We start from the raw sequence: 23,510 nt of genomic DNA on the forward strand, positions 1-23,510 counted from the left end.
TGCTTTAACCCTGGGAAGCATGCAGCTAGGAGGATCTATTTAAAATCATCACTTTCTAACTCTGGGTGTGAGGTCTCATGAATTTCCCACTTTGGCATGAGGTGGAGGGAATCAGTATTCATATCCTGTGTCACCTCCAACTCTTCATTCAGAGCCATATCCTCACCAGAGGAAGGAGGCCTGTGCAAGGCTCCAACCTCTTCTCTGACCACGGTGGCTAGTTGCTCACCTTTCCCCTCCCACCTCTGCCTTGGCCCTGGCTTGGTTAACCACGCACACTGGCATTTCCCCTGCACATAGGAGGGGACAGACCAGAGGAGGAAGTACTTCCAATTTTAGGAGGGGCAAAACTTTGTTACCAAATTAACTTCCTCAAAGCATCCCCCACCACCACCCCCCTCCCCCCCAAGCCCTTGCATCTTCTGACTCCTCACTTAGTTTGATATTTTCTGTCTGTACATCAATATTTTGTTCCAGTCCAGTCTGGTATTTTCCTTGTATGACCTGCTCTATCATGTGCCTCCTGTTCCCAGCGTAACTGCAGAACAGCAGTGCTCTCTTGCCAGCCATCATTTACCCTTTGCAACTTACTGACCCATTCCCTTAACTCCTTGTGTCTGCTTTACAGCTGAATAAAAAGTACATGTGCACTATAGACCAACTTATTCCAGACTTTTTTCAGCTTAATCTTTCCTTTCCAAATCTCTCTAGAAAGCCTTTCAAAGATACATTCGTAATCTCCTCTACAGCTCCCAGGATATCTTTCACTCCAGATGTGTCTGTTGTCTCAGTCAAACCCTCTATCAGTCATCCCCTAGCGTATGTCAATACCATTGTGACTTTTGGTTTCACTTAAGAATTATTCCACACAAGCCTAAGACTCTTGCTTCTCAAATTTCAAGTCAATGACTTCGACCCACGTGGATCCCATTTCTGACACCAATCTGGAAGATTTTGGGTTTAGGAGCTACAGATACCTAAGATAGGCAGTCGAGTATTCCTAAGTGATTCTAAGGAATTAAGGTTATTACGAAGAAATAGCTTTCATATAATGCAAAATAGACAGGAAAAATATGACCCGTGACAGTTGAGAGCAGTCCACTGATCCCAGAGGACGAACGGACAGTTGGCACAGAGTGTGTTGCTCTCAGTAGCTTCTGGTAGCAGCATTCTGATCTCTAGCCGAAGTGTTTGGGAACTCCTTCCTGGTCTTCCTGCATCTTCCCTGGTCCATCTTCCATCTGAAGAAGGTGTTGCCTGCGAGGACTGCCCCCCGTCTCCAAGCACTCGTTAATATACTTTATTTAGGGGCTACTAGTTGACCCTATGACAATCACTTGTTTGGACCTTTCTAACCAATGAAAACGGGACAGGGACCCGTCAGGATGATCACCTCCTAACCCCCGTCCATCATTTAGCTCAAGGCCACTTTTTAGTTTACCTCATGCAGAGGGTCATTTGCTAGCCCTTACCAGGCATTCATACAGATAAAAGGGAACACAAGGCACCTGAAGACTCCTTATCAGTTTTGGAATGTGTACATCATTGTTTTACCTCAGTCCCTGACTGCTAAAAATTGCTTTTCCTGAAGAGAGACAGAAACAGAAAGCGTACAGCCTTCTGCTAAGGGTTTACAATACAATGCCTGCCAAATTCTATGGTTTCCTGAAAGGCACCGTTTCTTAGAGAGCAGGAGGTTTGCTCTATAAACATCAATATTTATCAAACAGGTGCCTATTTGTGACCAAAATAGTGATTCATCATCAAAAATGGCATCAAGACCTTCCTGATCAACAAGAACAGCCACCGAGAGAGAACGGAGGGAGTGATGGAAAGCGAGGGCAGCTGCCCAAGCCAATGATCCTCCACCACCTCCACCAGCCAACACCCCAGGAGAGAACCTACAAGGCCGAGATAGGGCTTATAAGCCATCTGCGAACTCATAACCAGCACTGACATCTCGCTCACACCCAAGAAAGAATCCTCCTCGGCATGAGGGATTGCTGATAGATAGAGATTGTGCTCGTTAAAAGGTTTTTTCTCGTGTAAAGATGTGATCTCTGAAACAGATAGAATTAGAAACTGGCTGAGAGTAATATTTCCATTTTGTTTCCTCTCTTTAGTTGATCACCGTGAAAGAAAGTACGTTGAGTGATGGCTGACCCAGGTAAGAAATAGTTTACAAACTGAACTCGAGTAAAACTCCACTTTAGTTTGAAAAGCGGCAAAGTCCAAGTTAATTCTTTAACAAAAACAGACTATACTGAACATGCACAGCAACACCTGGGACAAGAAAAAACAGCCTCATGTTTTGGTTAAGGACCCTTCTTCTTAACAGATGGGTTTACATTCTGTAAATTTAATCTGTAACAGATTGATATAAATTCCCTTGCATAATATCGTTAACGGGGTAGAATTTCTTCTTGGATGTAAGTGCAAAATGAATGGTATCACATAGTATGTCTTTTATATGCCCCACATAGTATTTAGTTCTGTTGAAGGTACCGGAACTGAATATCATGTGTATATATATAATATGGCACGAATGTGGTTCCACCTGTCTTACAGATGCACAAAACAGATTTCTATCCCAATATGTCAGTTCAAAACTTGATGTTATTTTCGTCCATTGTGCTGAATTTCAAAGACGTAATTAAAACATTGTGCAATCCAGCTATTAAAGTATGCAGCTTAGTTTTATTGGAAAGGGAGAGCTTAATGTTACGTGTCAGCTCAGATTTCCACATAGCAATGAAGGATAAACATAAGCCACTAGTATCTTTTTAAAAAAGTGTATTAATTTGGATGTGTAATATGATGGCAGTCTGCGCTGCTATGTTATTGGATACAATACACTCAATTTCCTGTCTACTCTTACTCTATGCTCTGCCTACATGCCTACCTCCTTGCTTTGTAACACATTCCTACCCCCATGCCAGACAATTCCCTTTCCCACAATGGCCAGCCCCTGCCCATCATGGGCTGCTGACTGCTGCCCAACCCCTCCAGCCATCTGGTGAATGATGCACCTGAAACTCTAGAAAAGGGCACATGAATTGGTGTCCTGTCAGTGGGTGGTGCTGAGCACCGTTGGAGGTGGGGGTGGGGGGCAGTTTATCCTGGTCCCAGTGTAGCTGCCACACCAAAATATCGATCATCAGCACGCCTGTTTTCTGAATGGATAGCTGGGCCTGACATGACCCAATTGAGCAGAGCTACACCCTGCACCCCAAGGAAACCTGAAGCAAGCCAGTGCGCTGGGATGGATGAGGTGCAACAGTTCCTGGCGGCTTGCCTCACTGACTGAAATGAGATACTGGGCCCAATTTCAGGTCTCCCAGTTAACATGCTTGCAGCCTGCACGAAAGAAGGAAAGACTTAAATTTCTATAGCGTCTTCTGTGACTCCAGAAAGTTTCAAAGTACTTTATAATTAACAAAGTACTTCTGAAGTCACTGTTGTGTTGCAGGAAATGCGCTCAAATAAATTTCAACCTCAATACCTGTGACAATCTGTTTTCCAACTATTAAGTGAAACAGGTCTGTCAGCTTCGGTATGTAGTCATCGGAATGTAAGGAAAGCATTGTTTACATTCAGAGATACGCTCCATTCCAAAAATATTCATTTCCCTCCTGCTTTGTAGTATGGTTATAAAGGAAGAAATCTACCAATAGGTTATGGAGATTATCGTGTCACATGGAGATTGAACCCATGCCCACGGGAGTGTACCTTGTGGTCTATCAACTGACTGAGAAGCACCTATTATTAATTACAATGAAATCTTCATCTGGACATTTACAATTGTTCCTAGGGATCAGGGCAAGAGGAAAGCCAGCTCCTATTTCTTATGTTCTTTGGTGACTATTGCTCTGTATTGGTTTACTAAAGCATCGGGTTTACTAAGACTCCTAGCTCTCATTCAACTTCATCCTAGACTATTCCAGCATCATTCATGGAGTAGTGTGTGGTCCATTTTTCCCTCTTATGTGTGACATTTTATAATTGTCTGCATTAAATTTGTTTTGCACTCTTAATATTTTGTGAAACTCAGTCTGTAATTCCTTGCAGCCTCCTATGATTCCCTTGCCCCATAGTAGTTTAATATCACCTGTAAATGTAGCAACTTCGTAATGAAAAAAGCACTGGGGCAATGAGGAAGAGAGATAGGCAGCTTCCTAAAAGATAAAGTGGGGATGGTGACTTGGCTCTTGTATATGCCTCTAATACAGTAACCCAACTTTCCTCCAGAACTCTGCTGGACTCTCTGTAACACCTGTATGAGTCCAGAAGAACCCAACTGGGAAATAAAATTGGATCTGGTTATGCCTGGATCCTGCCAGCTCTGGGAATTCTGTGTCAGCATTACAATGTGGGGTCAAAATTCCTTACATTGTGGTGATCTGGTTAGACTTCTTGACCATCTGAAAGAAACAGCATCATCTGCTGGCTTGCACAGTAGAAGTAGAAGTCACACAGCATTTGCTAGACTTAATATTAATACATTTTCATTTCAAGTTACTCTTATGCTGGACCTCCCCTCTTCCCACGCTCCCTTGGCTTTGCTTCCTGCCAAAATAAATCCTTCAATGTTAAAATTCCTAAAACATACACGTCACTTTTTTTTTTTATTGTTCCATTGCCTTTTTAAGTGACTAAAGTAGAAAAGAGAGAAATAAAAGCAGAGAGTGTTGGAAATACTCAGGTCTGGCAGCATCTGTGGAGAGAGGAGGAGGTGCTTCAGGCCAAATATAATTCTTCAAAGAAGTATTAATGCAAATGGAGTGTTTGCTGGATTAATAAGACTTTTTTTTTGGTCAATAGATGGTTCCATTAGACCTGCAAAGATTTGATTTCTAAAGACATTCATATATGTTGCTTGTTTTTAAATGTTATGTTTTTAGAAACTGATCCTCAGCCTTCTGAGACACAGCCGCCTGGAACCCAGCCCCCCGGTGCCCATCCGCCTGGGACCCAACCTTTTGTTGCCTTCTCACCTGATCTCTATCCATATGGTGCCTATCCTGCTGGTGCCTATCCTGCTGGTGCCTATCCTGCTGGTGCCTATCCTGCTGGTGCCTACCCTCCGGGTGCCTACCCTCCTGGTGCCTATCATCCTGGTGCCTATCCTCCTGGTGCACAGCCTCCTGTTGTCCATCCGCCTGGAGCCTATGGCAATCAAGTTCCTCCAGGACAAAAAGGAGCTCTTCAGATGATGCCATTACCAAGTGGTATCCCAAATTGCCCACCAGGCCTGGAGTATCTTGCACAGGTAAATGAAAAGTTTGATGATATCCTTTTAAACAAAGTGTGCATTGTTGAACAAGTAGGAACTTTTGCTCAGTTAGCAGCAGCACATACGAAGAATGGGAGTTCATCTGTAAGATTTGACTGAAGTGTCGATGTTATTTGGTCAGCTCTTGTGTGTATCTTATGACTGAATATTCAGCAGATGTTTTTGGCATTGGTTTAACAAAGTGCCATAGAGTCTAATTAAGTAAATTCCATTAACTCACTGGGACACCCTTGGTGGCACTGGGCCCTGAGAATGTGGAGCATTGGCTCTTACCACCTCTGAGGCAGTGGGGCTTTTTGGTTTATAAAATAAATCTAAAGGGTTCCTCCCTTGGAGGGTGGCTGAGGCAGAAGAAAATGTATTGTTATAGTTGCTGACTTGTATCATTGCTTACTGTTTGTTATTAATTATTACTCTGCTCTGTGTCATAACCACAATTGGAGTATTATCAAAAACCTTACTAAGTTCTGTTATTCCCTGTTCATGTGGGTCTTCACAACTGGCCAGAATTTTCTCTTCCTTTCAATCCCCCATCTGATATATATGTATATATATATATATATATATATATAGATGGACTATTTATCATATTTATCATATGATATTTACATATATGTATTAACATATTTATTATAACATATCAGTTATCTGTACGGACTCAAAACATTAACTCTGTTTCTCTCTCCACAGATGCTGCCAGACCAGCTGGGTTTTTCCAGCATTTTCTGTTTTTATCCCTAATTAGTATTGTTATTCTGGTGCTTTACTCAAATGCAGTCTAGAGACACTCGAAAACAGATGCAGTCAACATTGGCATTCTTTTGTGAGACCATGGCTGAACTCCAAGCTTCACAACATGTTACCCAGACAGATCTCATATTGGCTATCAGCTACAAGCCTCAAAACACCTAACTGAATTAAGATGTAAAACCACAAAATTTAAGAAATGCCATATCTCATCCACACAAATGATCAAACGTTTAAACTTTGTACCCTGGCAACATAAAGAGCCTAAATTAATGATCAGTATATTATTCTACCCTGTTCTTTCTATTTTTTTAGGTTTTTATACTTAAAATGATTAATTGCAAAACTTACCTCAATTCAGCCCTTGGCCACAATGGAAGCTGATTTTTAGATAAATAAACCTTTAAACCATGTAGGCTATGTCCCCACATTATGGATTTTCCAGTCTGTGGTAATGACGTTTCAAATTAACTCTCCCATAATTTTGAACCCTGCATGAGACATTTCCTCCTGGCATTCTTTGTTCCAATGAAAAAGGCCCTACCCTGTCAATCCTTCATAGCTATAGTCTCTCATCCCTTCCATCAGTCAGGTAACTCACCACTGTACTCTTTTTCCAATACCCTTTCTATAATGCACTGCTCGAAATTGCACATGACATTTCAACTGAAGCCTAAATAAAATGCCAAATCTCATTCGCCATCTTATGATGTTTTAAAACTGTACTCCTCTCACTTTTAGAAAGTTTTGTATCAGGCGCCTTGGACTTATCTTTCTTGCTCTCCTTCAAATTAAACCCTGCCAATTAGGATATACTCACATTGTTTCTTGTGCCAAAATGCAACAATTCACAGTTTCCTGTGATGCCTTTCTCTGATGTTACTTTGTCCATTGTTGCAGTACAGAGGGTAACCTACTTGAAATGAGCAACTTAAAGTCTGCGTTAAAATTATAGACAGAAGGATGTTCCACAAGCTCCCTGAGTGTTTGTCTGCTAATATCGCAAACAATTATTTCCAGGCTATAGTTATTCTAAGCTGAAATCTAGCCTATGGAAAACTAAGGCTTTCAAAATAGACTGTAAAGAATAATAACACTAGTGACTTGCATTTAAGAGCACCTTTAGCACCATAACAAGTCCCAAGATGCTTCGGAGGGGCATTATCACGCAAATTTAACACAAAGCCATTTGAGGAGATATTGGGACAGGTGGCCAAAAGCTTGCACAAAGAGGTAAGAATATAAGAAATAGGAGCAGTAATATAAGTAGCAGTAGGTGCAGCAGTAGCCCATTTGGCACTTCATGTCTACTTCACCATTCTGTACAATCATGGCTGAACTTCCACTTCAAATAAGAACAGAAGAAATAGGGTAGATTTTAAGGTCAGTCTTAAAGGAGGAAAGAGAGGTAGAGGAGAGGAGAGGTTCAGGGAGGGAAAATAAGGATATTGGACAGTTGGAACTGAAGAACTGACACACTGCACTGCACAAACACCATAGAAGGATGCTGATACATTTGTTCCACCCTCCAGACCCCATGTAAGTTAGATGTGTGGTCACCAACTGATTAAAGTTAAACTCCAGCATCACTATTACACATATTTGGAGACCCTATGCAAATCTTTACTTATGGCTCTCTGTAATTGGGTAACTGCATGGTCTTCCTATAGGGAAGCAGTGCATGCTACTTGTCAGGTAAACAGCAAGTCTACGGACTCGAAACATTAACTGTGTTCCTCTCCACAGATGCTGTCAGACCTGCTGAGTTTTTCCAAGTATTTTTGTTTTTGTTTTGGATTTCCAGCATCCGCAGTTTTTAGCCTTTAAGCAAGTCTACATAAATGGATTTCTTAGTCACCTAAGGGCACTTTAGCACCTTGTTAGGTTTCTTCGCATATCAGACATCCAGCTGAACAAGCAAAAGACCAGAGCTCATCAGGTGTCATCCACTGCACTGCTAGAAATGAAATGAGGCATAGAATCTGATCTAAATTGTGTAGGCCATGCAAATTTACAGACCACAATACCAGTTATGCCAAGGTGGTGTCCATTGGTGCCTGTCAGTGATGACTCAGTTAGAGTTTGCGGTTAAAGGCAATTTCGATGGCAATCCTCCTGATACTTTGGCAGGAGGGCTGTGGAAATCCGGGAAAAGCAACTTAAAGGAATGAATGATGTGGACTCTCAGCAGAAAAGCCCACACAGTGAACAGTGCTGCTCTCATTGGTTTAACACTTACATTATAGCAGAGGCCCAAATGTGGTACAATCTTGGGTCTATTTACGATATTAAAGATGCTATATAAATGCAAGTCACGGTTGACTGTATTCTTTACAGTCTTTTTGAAAGCCTTAGTTTTATCCATAAGCTAGGTTTTCAGTTTAGAATAAATATAGCCTAAAAATTACTGTTTGTGAGATTAACAGCTGAACACTCACTTTGTCCACAATTTTAATGCAGGCATATTAAGCGATTACCTGTAAATGGAAGTCATTATAATTATAATATATTGGATGTATATATAGGGCTGTTCGAATGTCAATGCTCCAAATGGCCAAAATTACCATTTGAGGTTGTTGCGATTAAAATGAATGATCATTCCTTTTCATGAAATTTCCTTTCATTTGTTTAAATAAAGAAAATGAATGTTCTGTTTCTGTCACAGATCGACCAGCTCCTGGTTCACCAGCAGGTGGAGCTGTTGGAAGGTAAGTTGCTGTAGGGATGAAACACGGAGGGGGGGCGGTGAAATCAGCTTTGGGTGAGAGTAAATCTACTTCACACCCTGCCCGATTTTCTTTTCTTATTTGCCCAGCTCCAATTCTTGTTTGACTTATGGATGAGATCATGCATTACAACTTCAAGTGTTGTCTTGTATGTTAGAACGGCAAGACCTGTGCCACATTTTAAGTACATTTATAAGAAGTACATTTATAAAAAGTACATTTATAAAAAGTATTTACACTGATCAATAAATCTCAATGTCTTGTTTTTTTTCCACATGTGACAAGTGTTTGTGTAAATCCAGCTTTCTGTGTGCTCCAGTGCTTGATCTAGTTCTTACGTGCAGCAGAACTATCAGTTCTAACATGTAAGAGGCATCTTGCATTTCTGGCATGTGGCAGTTTAATTCTAAACAATGGATAAAGTTTGTACTTCGAATATATGGGGCAGTGCTTCCATTTCTAATACTTAGACAGGGTTTGTCTTTCAAATGTGTAAGGCAGAACGCATAGTTGCAAACTTGGAGTAGCAGAAAACAATCTCACCAACGAGTAAACTTCTTTTCAGGCTGAATCCCTATAAGGAGGTAGGGTTCATAACTCTAGGCTGCTCCCCATTAGTGCCTGGGCTTTGTTATCCCTTCAGAAGACTGCTATGTAATCCATACATTGTGGATATCCTTTTCACTCTTGGGAACATTTATTCTACTTTGTTTATGCCAATGCTGCTTCTAAATTATTAATCCTGTGTTTAGACAGGAGCTCCGTAAACACTGACGTTTACAGCATCAGATGAGAGCAGTTGGTTCACTGTGTCTGTTCCAGTGCTTTTCTAGAGCTATCCAAAACTAATCCTGCTGACCTGCTTTCCCTTCATAAGATTATTCCCCTCTTGCCAATCTTTACAGTATCACAGAATCTTTACAGTGCAGAAGGAGGCCATTCAGCTCATCGAGTCTGCACTGGCTCTCTGAAAGAGCGTTCCATCTAATCCCACTCCCCTGCCTTATCCCTGTAACCTTGCACATTCTCTCTTTTCATACAACAATCTAATTCCCTTTTGAATACCTCGTTCAAACCTGCCTCCCACACCTTTTCAGAAAGTTTGTTCCAGACTCCAACCACTCTCTGGGTGAAAAAACTTTTCCTCACATCACATTTACTCCTTTTGCCAATTATTTTGAATCTTTGCCCTCTAGTTCTTGATGTTTTCTTCAGTGGGAACAGTTTCTCACTATTTACCCTGTCTGTACCCCTCAGGAACTTGGATACCTCTATCAAGTCTCCTTTTCTCCAAGGAAAACAGTCCCAACCTCTCCAGATGAAGCCTAACTAGTGTCTTATACAAATTCAACATGACCTCCTTGCTCTTGTACTCAATGCCCCTATTAATAAAGTCTAAGATACTACATGCTTTATTCACTGCTCTCTCAACATGCCCTGCCATCTTCAATGGCCTATGTACATATGCACTGAGGTTCCTCTGTTCCTGCATCTCCTTTGGAGGCTTTTATTTTATATTGTCTCACCATATCTTCCCTGCCAAAATGAATCATCTCACAGTTCTCTACATTGAACTTCATCTGCCACTTGTCTGCCCAATCCACCAACATGTCAATGTCCTTTTGAAGTTCAAGACTATCCCCATCACAATTGACAACATTTCCAATCTTCAGATAATCTGCAAATTTTGAAATCATGCCCTGCAACACCACAGTCTTGAAATCTACTTGTCCCTTCAATGGTCTCTTCCTCAGCTAGTCCCTGCAGCTCAGCTTTTAATGCTTTAACAAATCCATGCGTAGAGAAATTTCTCGCAACTTTACCTGAAAGTCACAATATTTAAATTAACAACCTTGTGTCATTGACTCTGCAGCCAGAGGAATAGGTCTTTCCCTATCCACCCTGTAAAAACCCTTCCTAATTTTAAAAACCTTGACTGAGAGTCTCCTTGTGGCTCCTCTTTCTGCTCTAGTGGAAGTGGTTGTGGTATCTCAAGTCTCTCCTCATAACAGCAGTATCTCTTCCCAGCAATCATCCTAATAACAGTGATGAATCATGAACTCTTTCCCTCTGCCTTTCATTCATCTTGCTCAAATCTCCAAGCTGTTGAAATGGTGTCACCATAACATTACTTGAGACATCTTGTCCTCTCGCTTGCTTTGTCCTGGGTTGTGTTTTGCCCTTTGTTCCTCATCTTATTTATCATTGGCACAATAGTATACTTTGAAGTCAGCATATTTTTCTCTAATTTACCAACATTTTCATCATTCTGTTTGCTTTAGTCTTAACTGGATTTGAGACCAACAACAAGTATCAAATTAAGAACAGCGTTGGCCAACTGGTCTACTTTGCTGCTGAAGAAAATGACTTCTGTAATCGGAATTGCTGTGGGAACATGCGTTCCTTTGACATGAAGATTATTGACAACTTGGGGCAAGAAGTAATGAGCTTGTACCGGCCCCTGAGGTGTGCTGGCTGCTGCTGTCCATGCTGTTTGCAGGAGGTTAGTGACATGTGAGGTAGTTTGTAAGATCGCCAAATATCTTCAAGCCAGTTAATCTCACACGGTGTTGCTCCTAGACAAAATTAAAATAAAAAGTCTTCTTTTCTTGAAACTGTGTCAGTTTCTGTCTCATTCACATTTGTTTCTCTTTTTTTTCCATTGCTGGCAGCAACGCATTAAACTGCCATTAGTCTCTCTCTCTGCAACTGATCCATAAATCCTTTACCCCACTTATGTCCCCCCCCCACCAGTTTCACTCTTCTCAAAGCCTATCTATTCAACCAGGCTAAACCCTAAGCCCATAGCCTTCCCACCATGGACTTAATTAGGGTGGAGGCAGGAAGGCGCCTCCATCCCACCTCATTAAACGCCCCCCCTCCAACATCGAACCAACCATGGAGTTGGCATTAAATTCCACCCTCTGTCTACCTCTCTCTCTCTCTGCCTTGCTCCACCTCTCTTTTTCTCTCTCTTGCTATGTTTCTCTCTGGTTCTATGTGTCTCCCTGGCTTTGTGTGTATCTCCCTATCTTTGTCTCTCTGTCTTTCTCTCTTTGTTTCTCTCTCTCGCTCTTCCTCTCTTTGTTTCTCTCTCTCTCTCTCACTCCTTCTCTCTTTGTTTCTCTCTCTCTCTCTCACTCCTTCTCTCTTTGTTTCTCTCTCTCGCTCTAACTCTCACTGTTTTTCTGTCTCAATCTATTTCTGTCTCTCTTTTAAATCATTCTCTCTAACTCACACTCTCTTTCTCTCACTCTCTCACTTTCTCTCTTCCCCCCCTCTCCTCTTCTGTTGTTCATAGGTAAAAAGGGAAGGTTATATCACTCAAAGCTGAAACTAGCTGTTTTAGACTTGCCCTATCAATGTTCTTTCCCTAGTCCCTTCACTTTGATCAAAGAATTCCTCTGGTGCTGCTTGTTGTTCATAATGACCATTGTGTGAGTATATGTATTTCCTATTCTACGTTTTCTTCACAGATGGAAGTGATGGCACCACCTGGTCAGCCAGTCGGATATGTCATCCAAACATGGGACCTATGTCTGCCAAAATTCACCATTCAAAACGAGAAGAAAGAGCCTGTTTTGAAGATTATCGGCCCTTGTTGTGTCTGCAACTGTTGCAGCGATATTGACTTCAAGGTACTTTACCTTTTAACCGAATGCATTTTTCAGTTTCCTGATCTGCTTGCAGGTTGTAGTCCAGTTTTGCGGAGATATGGGTAGCCCTGCCCCACCTGGCCCATAGGGAACCTTTTAATTATTTTTTTAAGTACTTTTAAATGACTTAGCTGGGCTTCCACCTGTTGCAGTCTGTTTTTGGACATAGTTTTAGAAAATGAATCTGGGTTAAATGGAAGGGGTATTAGTGGGAGTGGATTTCGGTGATAGTGACAAGGTTGGAATCTTTGGGTCCCACCAGCAGTGGGAAGCTTGGTGGGCGGGGGGAACTTCACCTTGCTCGAGGATAGAAATCAGTTTCCCAATGGCAGGATGAATTTTAGGAATTAAGCTCTTGGGGCTTTAAAAGTGGGTTAAAGGTGAGTGGAGCTTCCTGCCGAACGATGTTAGGAAGCCCTTTTGCATGTCGTGCACGCACATCAAAAGGCCACCTTGCCAGAATTAAATTTCCCCCCCTTAAATCAAGTTCCCTGCCAACGAGAAATGAGAATTCACTTTTACGATTGCACATAAGTGATGTGTACCTGGTGATCTTGGCTTCAAGATTAATGGTGAGTTGCAGGCTACATTGTCCTCTTTGGGGAGCGTCCGTAAATGCCGGCCTGTGCTTGAGACTGAGGGGGTGGGAATCCAAGGTGCATGGAAGATGGCCAAGGAAGGGAGGAAGGGTTAGTGGGGAAGGGCGGACCAGTGGCTCGGCACAGCCAGACCAGGATAGTGCAGGCTGTCCGGTTACCCTTTTAAATACGGCGCCCAGACCTTCAAGCCTGTGAGGTAATGGTGGGGACAGTGGTTTCCTGCCTGCCCCAGCCACATGAATCAGTGAGCTCCAGGGGATGCATATTTAATGAGCTGAACAGCATAAGATTGCATGTGGTTCCGCCCCCAAGCGGAAATCACTCCCACTTCCACGCCACCGAACTTAAATTCCAGTACAGAAGATTCCAGCTCACAACTCAACTAGATTTAGCATAGTTAGAAGATCATCCATGATCTTACTGAGTGGCAGAGCAGGGGGATCATATGGCCTATTCCTGCTGTCATTTCCTAGTTCCTATTTAGGACTTGGAAAATCTACAGCTAATGCCCATGTAAGGGGTCAGTCACATGCCAAATGCCAACTCCAGTAGATTTACAGGATTTATTATCATGTTACAGGTTACAAACCTTGATGAAACTGAAACAGTTGGCAAAATCACAAAGCAGTGGACTGGATTTGTGAGAGAAGCTTTCACAGATGCGGATAACTTTGGGATCCAGTTCCCCATGGATCTAGATATTAAGATTAAAGCGGTTATGCTGGGTGCCTGCTTTCTAATTGTAAGTATTAATCAGTGCAGCATTGCTGCCTTTGAAACCATTGTCTTCGGTCCATTCCACACCCATCAATCCTTCGCTGCCCCTGGCAACTGCCTGAAACTGAACCAGACATTTCACAACCTCTTGACCATATATCCATGTCATCACTAAGACCACCTACTTCCAGCTCCAAAACATCACCCAACTCTACCCCTGCTTCAACTCATCTGCCACGAAACCCACATCCATGCTTTTGTTACCACTAGACTTGATCATTCCAACACACTCATTGTCAAATCCCATCTCCCACCCCCCCTAAACTTAAGCTCATCCAAAACTCTGCTGTCTGTGTTCGAACTCACACCAATTCATACCTATCACCCCCGTGCTTGCTCAATTTCATTGGCTCCTGGCTGAACAATGTGGCAATTTAAAAATTCTCATCCTTGTTTTCAAATTCCTCACCCTCCCCTTTTGCTGTGATTTCCTCCAACCCTGCATCCCGCCAATTCTGCACTTCTCCAAACCTGGTCTCTTGAGCATCCCCGATTTTAATCGCTCTGCCAATGGCAGCTGTGCCTTCAGCTATCTTGGGCTGAAGCTCTGGAATTCCTTAGCCTCTATCGCTCCCGCTCCTCCTCAAAGAACTTCCTTAAACTTCCTTACCTACCGTTCAACCAAGCTTTTGATAATCTGCTTATCTGGCTCGGTGTCAAAGTTTGTTTGATAACACTCCTGTGAAGCGTCGTGGGGCACGTTAAAAGCACTGTATAATACAAGGTGTTGTTGTTTTTGCTTCTTTGAAGGTCAATGTAGGAAATGTTTTTATTACTTATAGTCATTTGGTAGTACAGAACTTGAGTATGGCTGAGAAAAGGGACATGCTCTCAAAGTTTTTTATCTTGCACTTGTCAGGACATATTTGCAAGAATACCAATTGTAAAGGGAATAACAATTTATACTGCATGAGAAGGGAATGCTGATTGCTTGGCAAGTGGACTCTGATTGGTAGAGGCGTTGCCATTGAGAATGCACAATGGAACAGTTAACTGCCCAGATTTTGTTTAAATTCAAACCAGGCAGGTTGACTCTGATTGGCCAAGGCAATGCCATGAGGAATGAACCAGGGAATGACTGTCCCCCAAGCTTGTTTTTAGTTCAAAAAGGCACAATGTGTGGACGTGCTCCTTCTGTCTGCAAAGAACAGGATCCTGTTTGTGAATAGATGTAGCTTCTAACATGTATAAGTGAGCCACACTGCAAGCCTGACTGATAATATTAAATTGGTTGTTAGTGTAATTTTTAGCACAATCAGCATTGTTCAACTAGTGTTGTCCAATTGTGGAATCATATCCAAAGCTGGACATCTTATTTTCAGTTTTGCAAGCACGGGCAGATTGGGTACTGTCTGTGCTTTGCCTGTTGTGAACAGCTGAAGGGATGTGCTGTGTGATCCACCAGTCGTTGAGACATATGACCTAAAACCTGGCATCACACCAGCACATTACTCATTTGTGTGATACGCAGAACGTCTTTTAGGCTTGACGACAGCATCCTGTTAGTAGAATATGCCAATCGTGTTGCCACTACATAGTAGCAACGTGAAACGGCTAGCTTCACCCATTGCTCAAATTTTTGTGACAACTTACTCTTCCAGGGTAATCTGAGATAGTCTGGGCACTTCTCAGGTCCGAAGGTGGCAGCCTTAGGCCCATTCATAAGTTTGTGCGATATATAGCAAACAATGCGATTGGGGTAGCCATTATCCTGCAGGATGGCTTTGATGCGCCCTATTTCAGCATCAAGCTTGCACAATGAGCAAATGACTCGGGGCACCATTTACAAGGCTGCCGACAAGGCCAATCCTCTAGCACATGGAATCCCAATGTGTGTATTGACCAGTGAAGGTAGGCTTGCAGTAGACAGGAGTAGAGAACCCACTGGCAGATTTCTCAGCTAACACGCCAAGGAAGGGGAGCTCATTTGACTGCTCCATTTCAAAGGTGAATAGTTTACCTGTTTTATACAAAGTTGTCATCCTAAATCAATCTCTTGGATTATTTCATTAGGATCTTGTTAATTTAATGGAAGACAGATGTTTATAACCACAGCATGTCAATGTTTAGTTGGAGTTATGGAGCAAACAATTCCATTCCACAAGGCAGTGCAACAGACAATTCCTTATTTTACAGATTATTTCAGTTTGTTACTTCTTTCTGAAAGTTAGCATTTATAAAAGTTATACATAGAGTGATCTCTCTACAATAGATTAAAACCTGAGAAGGAAGTTGAGCATTTTGAATTGCTATATGAGATTACTGTTCAATAATCCATCCAAACATTATAAATGGAGCTGTCATATTTTTAACCATATATAGAATCAGGCTTGCTGCTGCCAGACAATGGCACATGACCTTGTTTCCCTAGCAGTTGTCTTGATCTCCTTGATGTTCCATTTATTTGATGCTTTTCTGCTAACCTCACTAAGGATAAACCCAAATGATGATGTAATCTCTACATTTCTCCCATTTAATACTGACTACATAACCCAGTGGAGGATGCTTTGGTGTATCAGCCATGGCTCAGAGCGCACACTCTCATCTCTGAATCAGAAAGCTGCGGTTTCAAATCCCATTCCCTGAGCATGTAGATACAATCTTGATTAATACTTGAGAGCAGCACTGAGGGAGTCAGAGATGCTGTCCATTGGGTTAGGCCTTAAACTGAGATCCCATCCAACTCCTCTGATAAATGTGAAAGGTCCATTTGTGCTATTTTGACAAAAAGCAGAAGGCAAAGTCTGTGCCCTAGTGGGAGACCATAGCAACAATGGCGTGACCCAGACATCCATATCTCTAGTTTTTTGCTTGCGTGATCTTCTGCACCTGGGAGTAAGGCATTTTGGGTCATGTTACAAGGACCAAATGTCAGAAAAATTCATGCTAATATTTGATGGGTCACTGCAGCTCTATTATATAAAGATATGCAGGTAGGAATAAAAAAAAGATTATTTCTCATAGGTAATTTGTCCCACCACTTGAATCCAGCCTCTAATTCCTATAATTTGTGCAATTCCGATGTGATTAACTACATGCATCATTAAAAGATTACACTGTAAATGGACTAGAAGCAGGGAGCGTGTACTGTCATTCGGAAATTCTGTTGTGATTAAAACTGCTGTCATCCTAAATCAATCTCTTGGATTATTTCATTAGGATCTTGTTAATTTAATGGAAGACAGATTTTTATAACCACAGCATGTCAATGTTTAGTTGGAGTTATGGAGCAAACAATTCTATTCCACAAGGCAGTGCAACAGACGATTCCTTATTTTACAGATTATTTCAGTTTGTTACTTCTTTCTGAAAGCTAGCATTTATAAAAGTTAAATTTATACAATGGATGTGATGCCACGGTGTCATCTCATTTTTTATGGGGCTATTTTTATCAGAGTACTGAAGAAGAGTTATACAGACTCGAAGGCATTGGCTCTGTCTGTCTCTCCACAGATGCTGTCGGAACCTGCTGAGTTCTTCCAGCATTTTCTGTTTTTATTTCAGATTTCCAGCCTCCACAGCATTTTGCTTTTACACTTCTAAATTACTTCATTGGCTGTGAAATGTGTGGCACAATCCAAGGCTGTGAAAGGCACTATTTTCTTTCTTATATTAGAGCAGGTTTCTCTTTATGAACCAATGGCTTTAAAAAAGAGAGGCACAGAATCATTCTGCCCATCGTGTCTGCACCAGCTCTCCAAATGAGCATTATGACCTAGTGCCATTGCCCTGCCGTTTCCCCATACCCCTGCGCATTGTTTCTATTCAAATAATCATCCATAGCCCTCTTGAATGCCTCGATTGAACCTGCCTCCACCACACTTCCAGGCAGTGCATTCCAGACCCGAGCCACTTGTGTGAAAAAGTTTTTTCTCATGTCACATTTGCTTGTTTTGAAAATCACTTTACATCTGCACTCTCTCGTTCTTGATCCCTTTACAAGTGGGAACAGCTTCTCCCTATCTACTCTGTCCAGCCCCCTCATGATTTTGAACATCGTTATCAAATCTCTTAGCCGCCTTCTCTCCAAGGAGAACAGTCCCAATCTTTCCAATCTATCTTCGTTATTGAAGTTTCTCATCCCTGGAACCATTCTTGTAAACCTCTTCTGCACTTTCTCCAATGTGTTCACATCATTCATTTGGTGTTGTGCCCAGAACTGTACACAATACTCCAGCTGAGGTCTAACAAGTGTCTTATAATCATGGGAAGTCTGGCGTTACCAGCAGCTTAAGTGTTAGCCTTAAAACAAACTAATTGAAAATAACCTGTCCAACAGCCACAATTCCAAAAGACAACCACAAAGTATATATTTGCATAAAATTCAAAACTGGGCAGAAAGTATATTCCTGCTCCATCTTGTGCACTGTTGTAAGATAAGCCCTGTTTTTTTTTAATGTAATCATGACTTGCCCTTTGAATGATTTACCCTTTGTTTAACTACAAATGGCCATAGATTCTGATGTGATAAACCTTGAAACTAACCAATCAGCCATAACACTTCTGATTTTGTTGCCTATGTATTGCAATCACGGACTCTTCTATCATTCCATCACTGGAGCAGGCATGAATCCTTCCATTACAAGTCAATAGAACTAGACTCTGAGTGGCAAATTATTTCACATATGTGTCTAGCTCAGAAAGGAAAACCAATTCGAACTAGTGCTTTGTACAGTGTACTTCACTGAGCACAGTGATCATTCTGTCTTTTTCCCACTTATGGGAAATAATTACAATGATCATGACTGGACCAATCAGAGAATAATCATGATGCTCAGTGAACTAGCATCCCCAAAGTTTCAGATCATGTGTGATACCAATGGTGGAATTTGCATCCGCACGTATGTATGTTGACCACAGTGACATTTGTGATATGGACAATGATAAAGTGCATTTATACAGTACCTTCAACGCAAACATCTCAAGGCACTTCACAGTGGCATAAAATGGTTGCTAATATTCTGGACTTTTGGCCAAGATTTTCTGGTCCCGACCATGGCAGGAGTTGTCGTGGGTGGAATGGAAAATTCGGAGATGAGCCAGAGACCATTGACCTTACGACCCAGCCTGATCCCAGCCTTTGTTAATGCTTTATTGAGGGGAATGGGTCAGATCTTTCCCCAGAGGAACTAAGCATATTCCAAGCAATTCTAAAGCAACAGTACATGCAAGTTCTCTGTATCACGGAGTGTTAAAGGGCCCAGTTGACGGCAGGATTGGAAGCCCATCCATGGGCCTTCCTGCCACGGACTTAATCGGGATGGAGGCAAGATGGCAGCAGGATTCTTACCCACCAACGCCACCCCCACCCCCCCCCCCCCCCCCCCCCCCCCCCCTAAATAAATGCCACGCCATCAAACTTACCACAGGGGAGGGCATTAAATTCCACCCATGCTGTCAGAGGCATGTGCACCACTGACTGAGCTGGCACTGTTCCATATTGACAACCGTGGGCGGCACCACTCCTAACAACATGGAGCATTTTCAGTGAAAGCAGATGCCCCATGTAGTTGCCCACGTCTGAGTGTTTGGAGCTCCTACTCATCCCATATAGCGCACCTAAACAGGTTGCTCTCCCTTTGACTGGTATGCTGACTTTAATGGTTCCCAGTCAATCTGCATTGTTTGCGTCCTCAAAACAACTGTGCTTGTGCACTCTTGCATATGTACAGTTGTTTACATGGGAATCTTTTGCTGCAGAAACAACAGTAGTTTCCATTCACGTAGCACATTTAATGTAGAAAAAACATCCCAAGTCATTTCCCAGGGAAGTTGATTTATCAGGAAAAAATTGACGCCCAAGCCACACAAGGAAATGTTAGGACAACTCAAAGAGGTAGAACTAGGGGACACAGGCTAAAAATAAGGGTCTCCCATTTAAGACAGAGGGAGGAAATTTTTTCTTCTGTCAGAGGATCATAAGTCTTTGGAACTCTCTTCCCCAGAGAGTGGTGGAGGCAGGGCCATTGAATATATTTAAGGCAGAGGCAGTTGGCTAACAAGGGAGTCAAGATTATCAGGGACAGGAGGGAATGTGGAGTTGAGGCCACAATCGGATCAACCATGATCTTATTGAATGGTGGAGCAGGCTCAAAGGGTCAAATGGCCTACCCCTTCTCCAATTTCATATGTTTGTAGTATCTTAAAGGAGAAGAAAAAGGTGAAGAAACAGGAGGTTTAAAAAGGCAATTCCAGAAAAGAAGGCCCAAGCAGCAATGGTGAAGCGATGGAAATCAAGAATACAAGGAGGCCAGGGATCTCAGAGAGCTACAGAGATAGGGAGAGGTGACACCATGAACCGTGAGAATTTTAAATTTGTGATATTGCTGGATCGGGAACCAGTGTATGTCAGTGAGCACGGGGGTGACGGGGGAATGGGACTTGGCGCGAGTTGGGAGACAGGCAGCAGAGTTTTGGATGTGCCCAAGTTTAAGGAGGGAGGAAATTCAGGAAGCCAGCCCAGAGGACATTGGAATAGTTAAGTACGGAGGTAACAAACGCATGGAAGATGGTTTCAGTAATGGATGGGCTGTGACAGAGGTGAGGTGAGGGGAGATTACAGGGAAATTACTTTGTAATGCAGACAGGGTGCTTTCCACAGCACCAGGAGCTGAAGCAGTTTAATTACATCACTGGAATGTATTGTGACGCCAGCAATCAAGTTCCATTTGATTTACTGTCCATCACAGGTTGCACTGTGTCTAGATGCCCTGCATAATGGACTATTAACTTTGGCTTCAGTAAGCCATTATCCAGGAAGTGGTTTAAATGCCTCTCCTAACCATTTTGAAATGCTTTCACAACAGTTGGGTTTTATTTTTCTGAAACTATTGCAAGCCCACATATGCTTCTTTGCAGGGGACCCTAATAATGATGGTGAAGTGTGCTCATGTTACTGATTTCCTCATCTTTTATATACTTAACCAACAGTCTATATAAAACGTGCTGTAGTACTCTTCCTAAATCAAAAGTCATAACCCTGTATAGGCAAACTTTGTATAAGAAATGCCTAATATCAACTGCCACGTAGCCAATAGTGAGCTACAGATTGTGACCCCCAACCTCCGTCCAACACCCCATCCCACCGATTAAGGCAGGGGTGGAAAAGGCCTGCAGGGTGGGGGGCCTTCTTCTTTGGGCATCCTGTGCCCAGTGGTGGGCTCTGTCTGTGGCAAGGGCCGCACCTGCGGGAAGACTCCAACCTGCAGTCCGCAGTGGCCTTTACTGGCCCCGGCAAAGCTGCCCCACTTAGCCTCTCCTCCTGCGCTTCCATGGCCCCCTGTAATCCCAGCAGCAGCCACCGCTTCTACTGGTGCTGCTGGGACTGAAAAGCTGTCAGCCATCTGACTGGCCAACACCTCTTGGAGGCAGGTTCCTCACCCCAAAGGCCCCAGCAACCCTGTCAGCAGGGAGATAAAGTACCTGGTTGGAATTTAATTCCATCAGGGCTCTGGAAATCACAGTGGCGGAGTTGCCACTGGCTCTCCAGTTGGTGGACACCATCATTGTCATGGCTATTAAATACAGCCCAAGCTGTGTACCACGTTTAATACAGATCTGAACTCCAAACCCTATAGTGCAGTTGAAATGTTGCTTCTGCCATACAACATCCATTGCAAAGGGCACAGTGAGGCAGAGAGAGATGAAAACGTTGTAATTTTTTTACCATACGGCCAATCAATCAACTATTGAACTGTTCAATGGCAAAAGTTAACTTAGTTCAAGTGCAATATTCTCTAATTGCTCTAGCCTTCAATAAGGATCTCTAGCTCGGAGACTTGAACAATCGCTTTTGTAGTTCTGACACAGGAATTTCTGTTCCTGCTGGCTCTTGCAGCACATCACGAACAACACGCTGAGAGAAGCTTTTGAATTTCAAAATGAGCTGCCCTTATGATTTTGTGTGAAGTCAGTCCATTTGGGCACAAAGGCTATGTAGCACCCCTATGCTGAGACTGCATTATCGACCCAGATGTGTTCACTATGCTGAGAGATTGTTTCCACTGAACGGGGAATCTAAAACAAGGGGACACAGTCTCGGGGTAAGAAGCTGATCATTTAGGACTCAGATGAGAAGACATTTCTTCACTCAAAGGGGTCAAATCTTTGGAGTCCTCTATCCCAGAGGATTGTGGATGCTTCGTTGTGGAATACATTTAAACTGGGAAAGACAGACTTTTGGTCCCTCAAGGAATCCAGGGATGTGGGGAGCGGGTGGAAAAATGGAGCTGAAGCCCTAAACTGGATTTCTGAAGATTGTTGAGCTTCCATGCTGGGACATGTCAGAATGAGCCCCACATTGAAACAATTGAGAGTTAGTGCCAAACCATGTTATTGTAAAACTTCATGCTACACACAACTTGATTCAGGATCTCATGGAGCTCAAGGATTAGGATTCAGCATTGCATTGCTCTCAGTCTCAACAAAGGAAGGATATATGTGTCTCCCAGCCTGTTAATGGTGGTGAAAACTATACATGTATGCCCCTAAAATCAAATGACCCATGTAATAAATATGCATGAATTAATATCATGATTTAGCAGTATCTTTATAGGTTATAAAAGTGGCTGGAGCAGAAAGGAATACAGTTATATTTAGTGATTAAATGGGGATCTCGGGACCTAGGTAAGGAACAGTACATCAGGCATAGCAGAAGTTAAATAGAAGGTATAGTTCCTTTTACACAAACTCAACATTGCAACCAGAGACAACCTGAGGAAAATGTTTTTACACGATGGATGGTTAGAAATTGGAATTCGCTGTCTGGGAGGGAGCCTTCAAAAGGAAATTGGATAAATAATAAAAAGAGAAAAGAATTGCGGGAATATGGGGAAGGCACAGGGGAGTAGGGCCAACTGCTAGCTTTTTGAAAGAGCCAGCACAGACTTGATGGGCCGAATTCCATTCTATGATTTTATAACGATTAGAAGTTAGGCGGTACTTGCACTTGACAATTTGAAGAAACCCAAGAGGGGAATATGATCTTCATCTTTTTAATACGGACAGGCAATAATGAGGATGTAAATGATTTATTGACTATGTTTGTAGCCACAAACATAGGATGGAAGCCACAAGTGAAAGTAGAGAAAAGGAAATAAATATTTGATTTACATAGCATCTTTCACAATCTCAGGATGCCCCAAAGTTCTTTACAGCCAGTTAAGTGCTTCTGAACTGTGGTGACTGTTGTAATGTTAGGTAGGAAGCATGATAGACAATTTGCACATAGCAAGATCCCACAACAAAGAGGGAAATGAGCAGATAATCTATTTTTGTGACATTGGTTGAAGGATGAGTATTGGGAGGGAGAACTCTGCTTTTCTTCAAGATAGCACCAAATAATCTTTCTAAGTCCACCTGGGAGAGCAGAGGGGGCTTCGGCTTTACGTCTCATCAAAAGCCAACATGCCCAACAGTGCAGCCTTCCCTCAGTACTGCAGTGGAATGTTAGCCTAGATTTTGTGCTAATGAGTGTGAACTGAACTCTCAACCTTCTGACCCAGAGGCAAGAGTGCAACCAACTGAGCCACAGTTGATAGATTTCCCCCTTTCCTCCATAGCAGACCTTTGTGAGAAAAAAAACTAATGCTATTTTTGTTAAACTCAATTATAGGGAGCTGGATAAATATGTGGTTAAGAAAAGAGTGAAGGTTATAAGTAAGTGCAGCTATAAATCAAACGCTTCAAGGAATCTGCATTCCGTTCTATTAGA

The 23,510-nt window shown here is 42.4% G+C and overlaps 1 protein-coding gene across 2 annotated transcripts in view; it reads left to right on the plus strand.

Moving 5' to 3' along the window:
• The window catches only part of LOC121275323 (phospholipid scramblase 1-like), an 83,214-nt gene that overhangs the window by 58,075 nt on the left and 1,629 nt on the right, over positions 1–23,510 (plus strand). For both annotated transcript variants that reach the window (XM_041182816.1, XM_041182815.1), the window contains 6 exons: positions 2,124–2,167; positions 4,902–5,269; positions 8,706–8,748; positions 11,049–11,269; positions 12,243–12,404; positions 13,602–13,763. In XM_041182816.1, the coding sequence (XP_041038750.1) occupies positions 2,155–2,167; positions 4,902–5,269; positions 8,706–8,748; positions 11,049–11,269; positions 12,243–12,404; positions 13,602–13,763 (969 nt within the window). In that variant the 5' untranslated portion in view covers positions 2,124–2,154. The remainder of the gene's footprint in view (positions 1–2,123; positions 2,168–4,901; positions 5,270–8,705; positions 8,749–11,048; positions 11,270–12,242; positions 12,405–13,601; positions 13,764–23,510) is intronic.

Source organism: Carcharodon carcharias, chromosome 2 (assembly GCF_017639515.1).
Source record: "Carcharodon carcharias isolate sCarCar2 chromosome 2, sCarCar2.pri, whole genome shotgun sequence".
Classification (NCBI taxonomy): Eukaryota; Metazoa; Chordata; class Chondrichthyes; order Lamniformes; family Lamnidae; genus Carcharodon; species Carcharodon carcharias.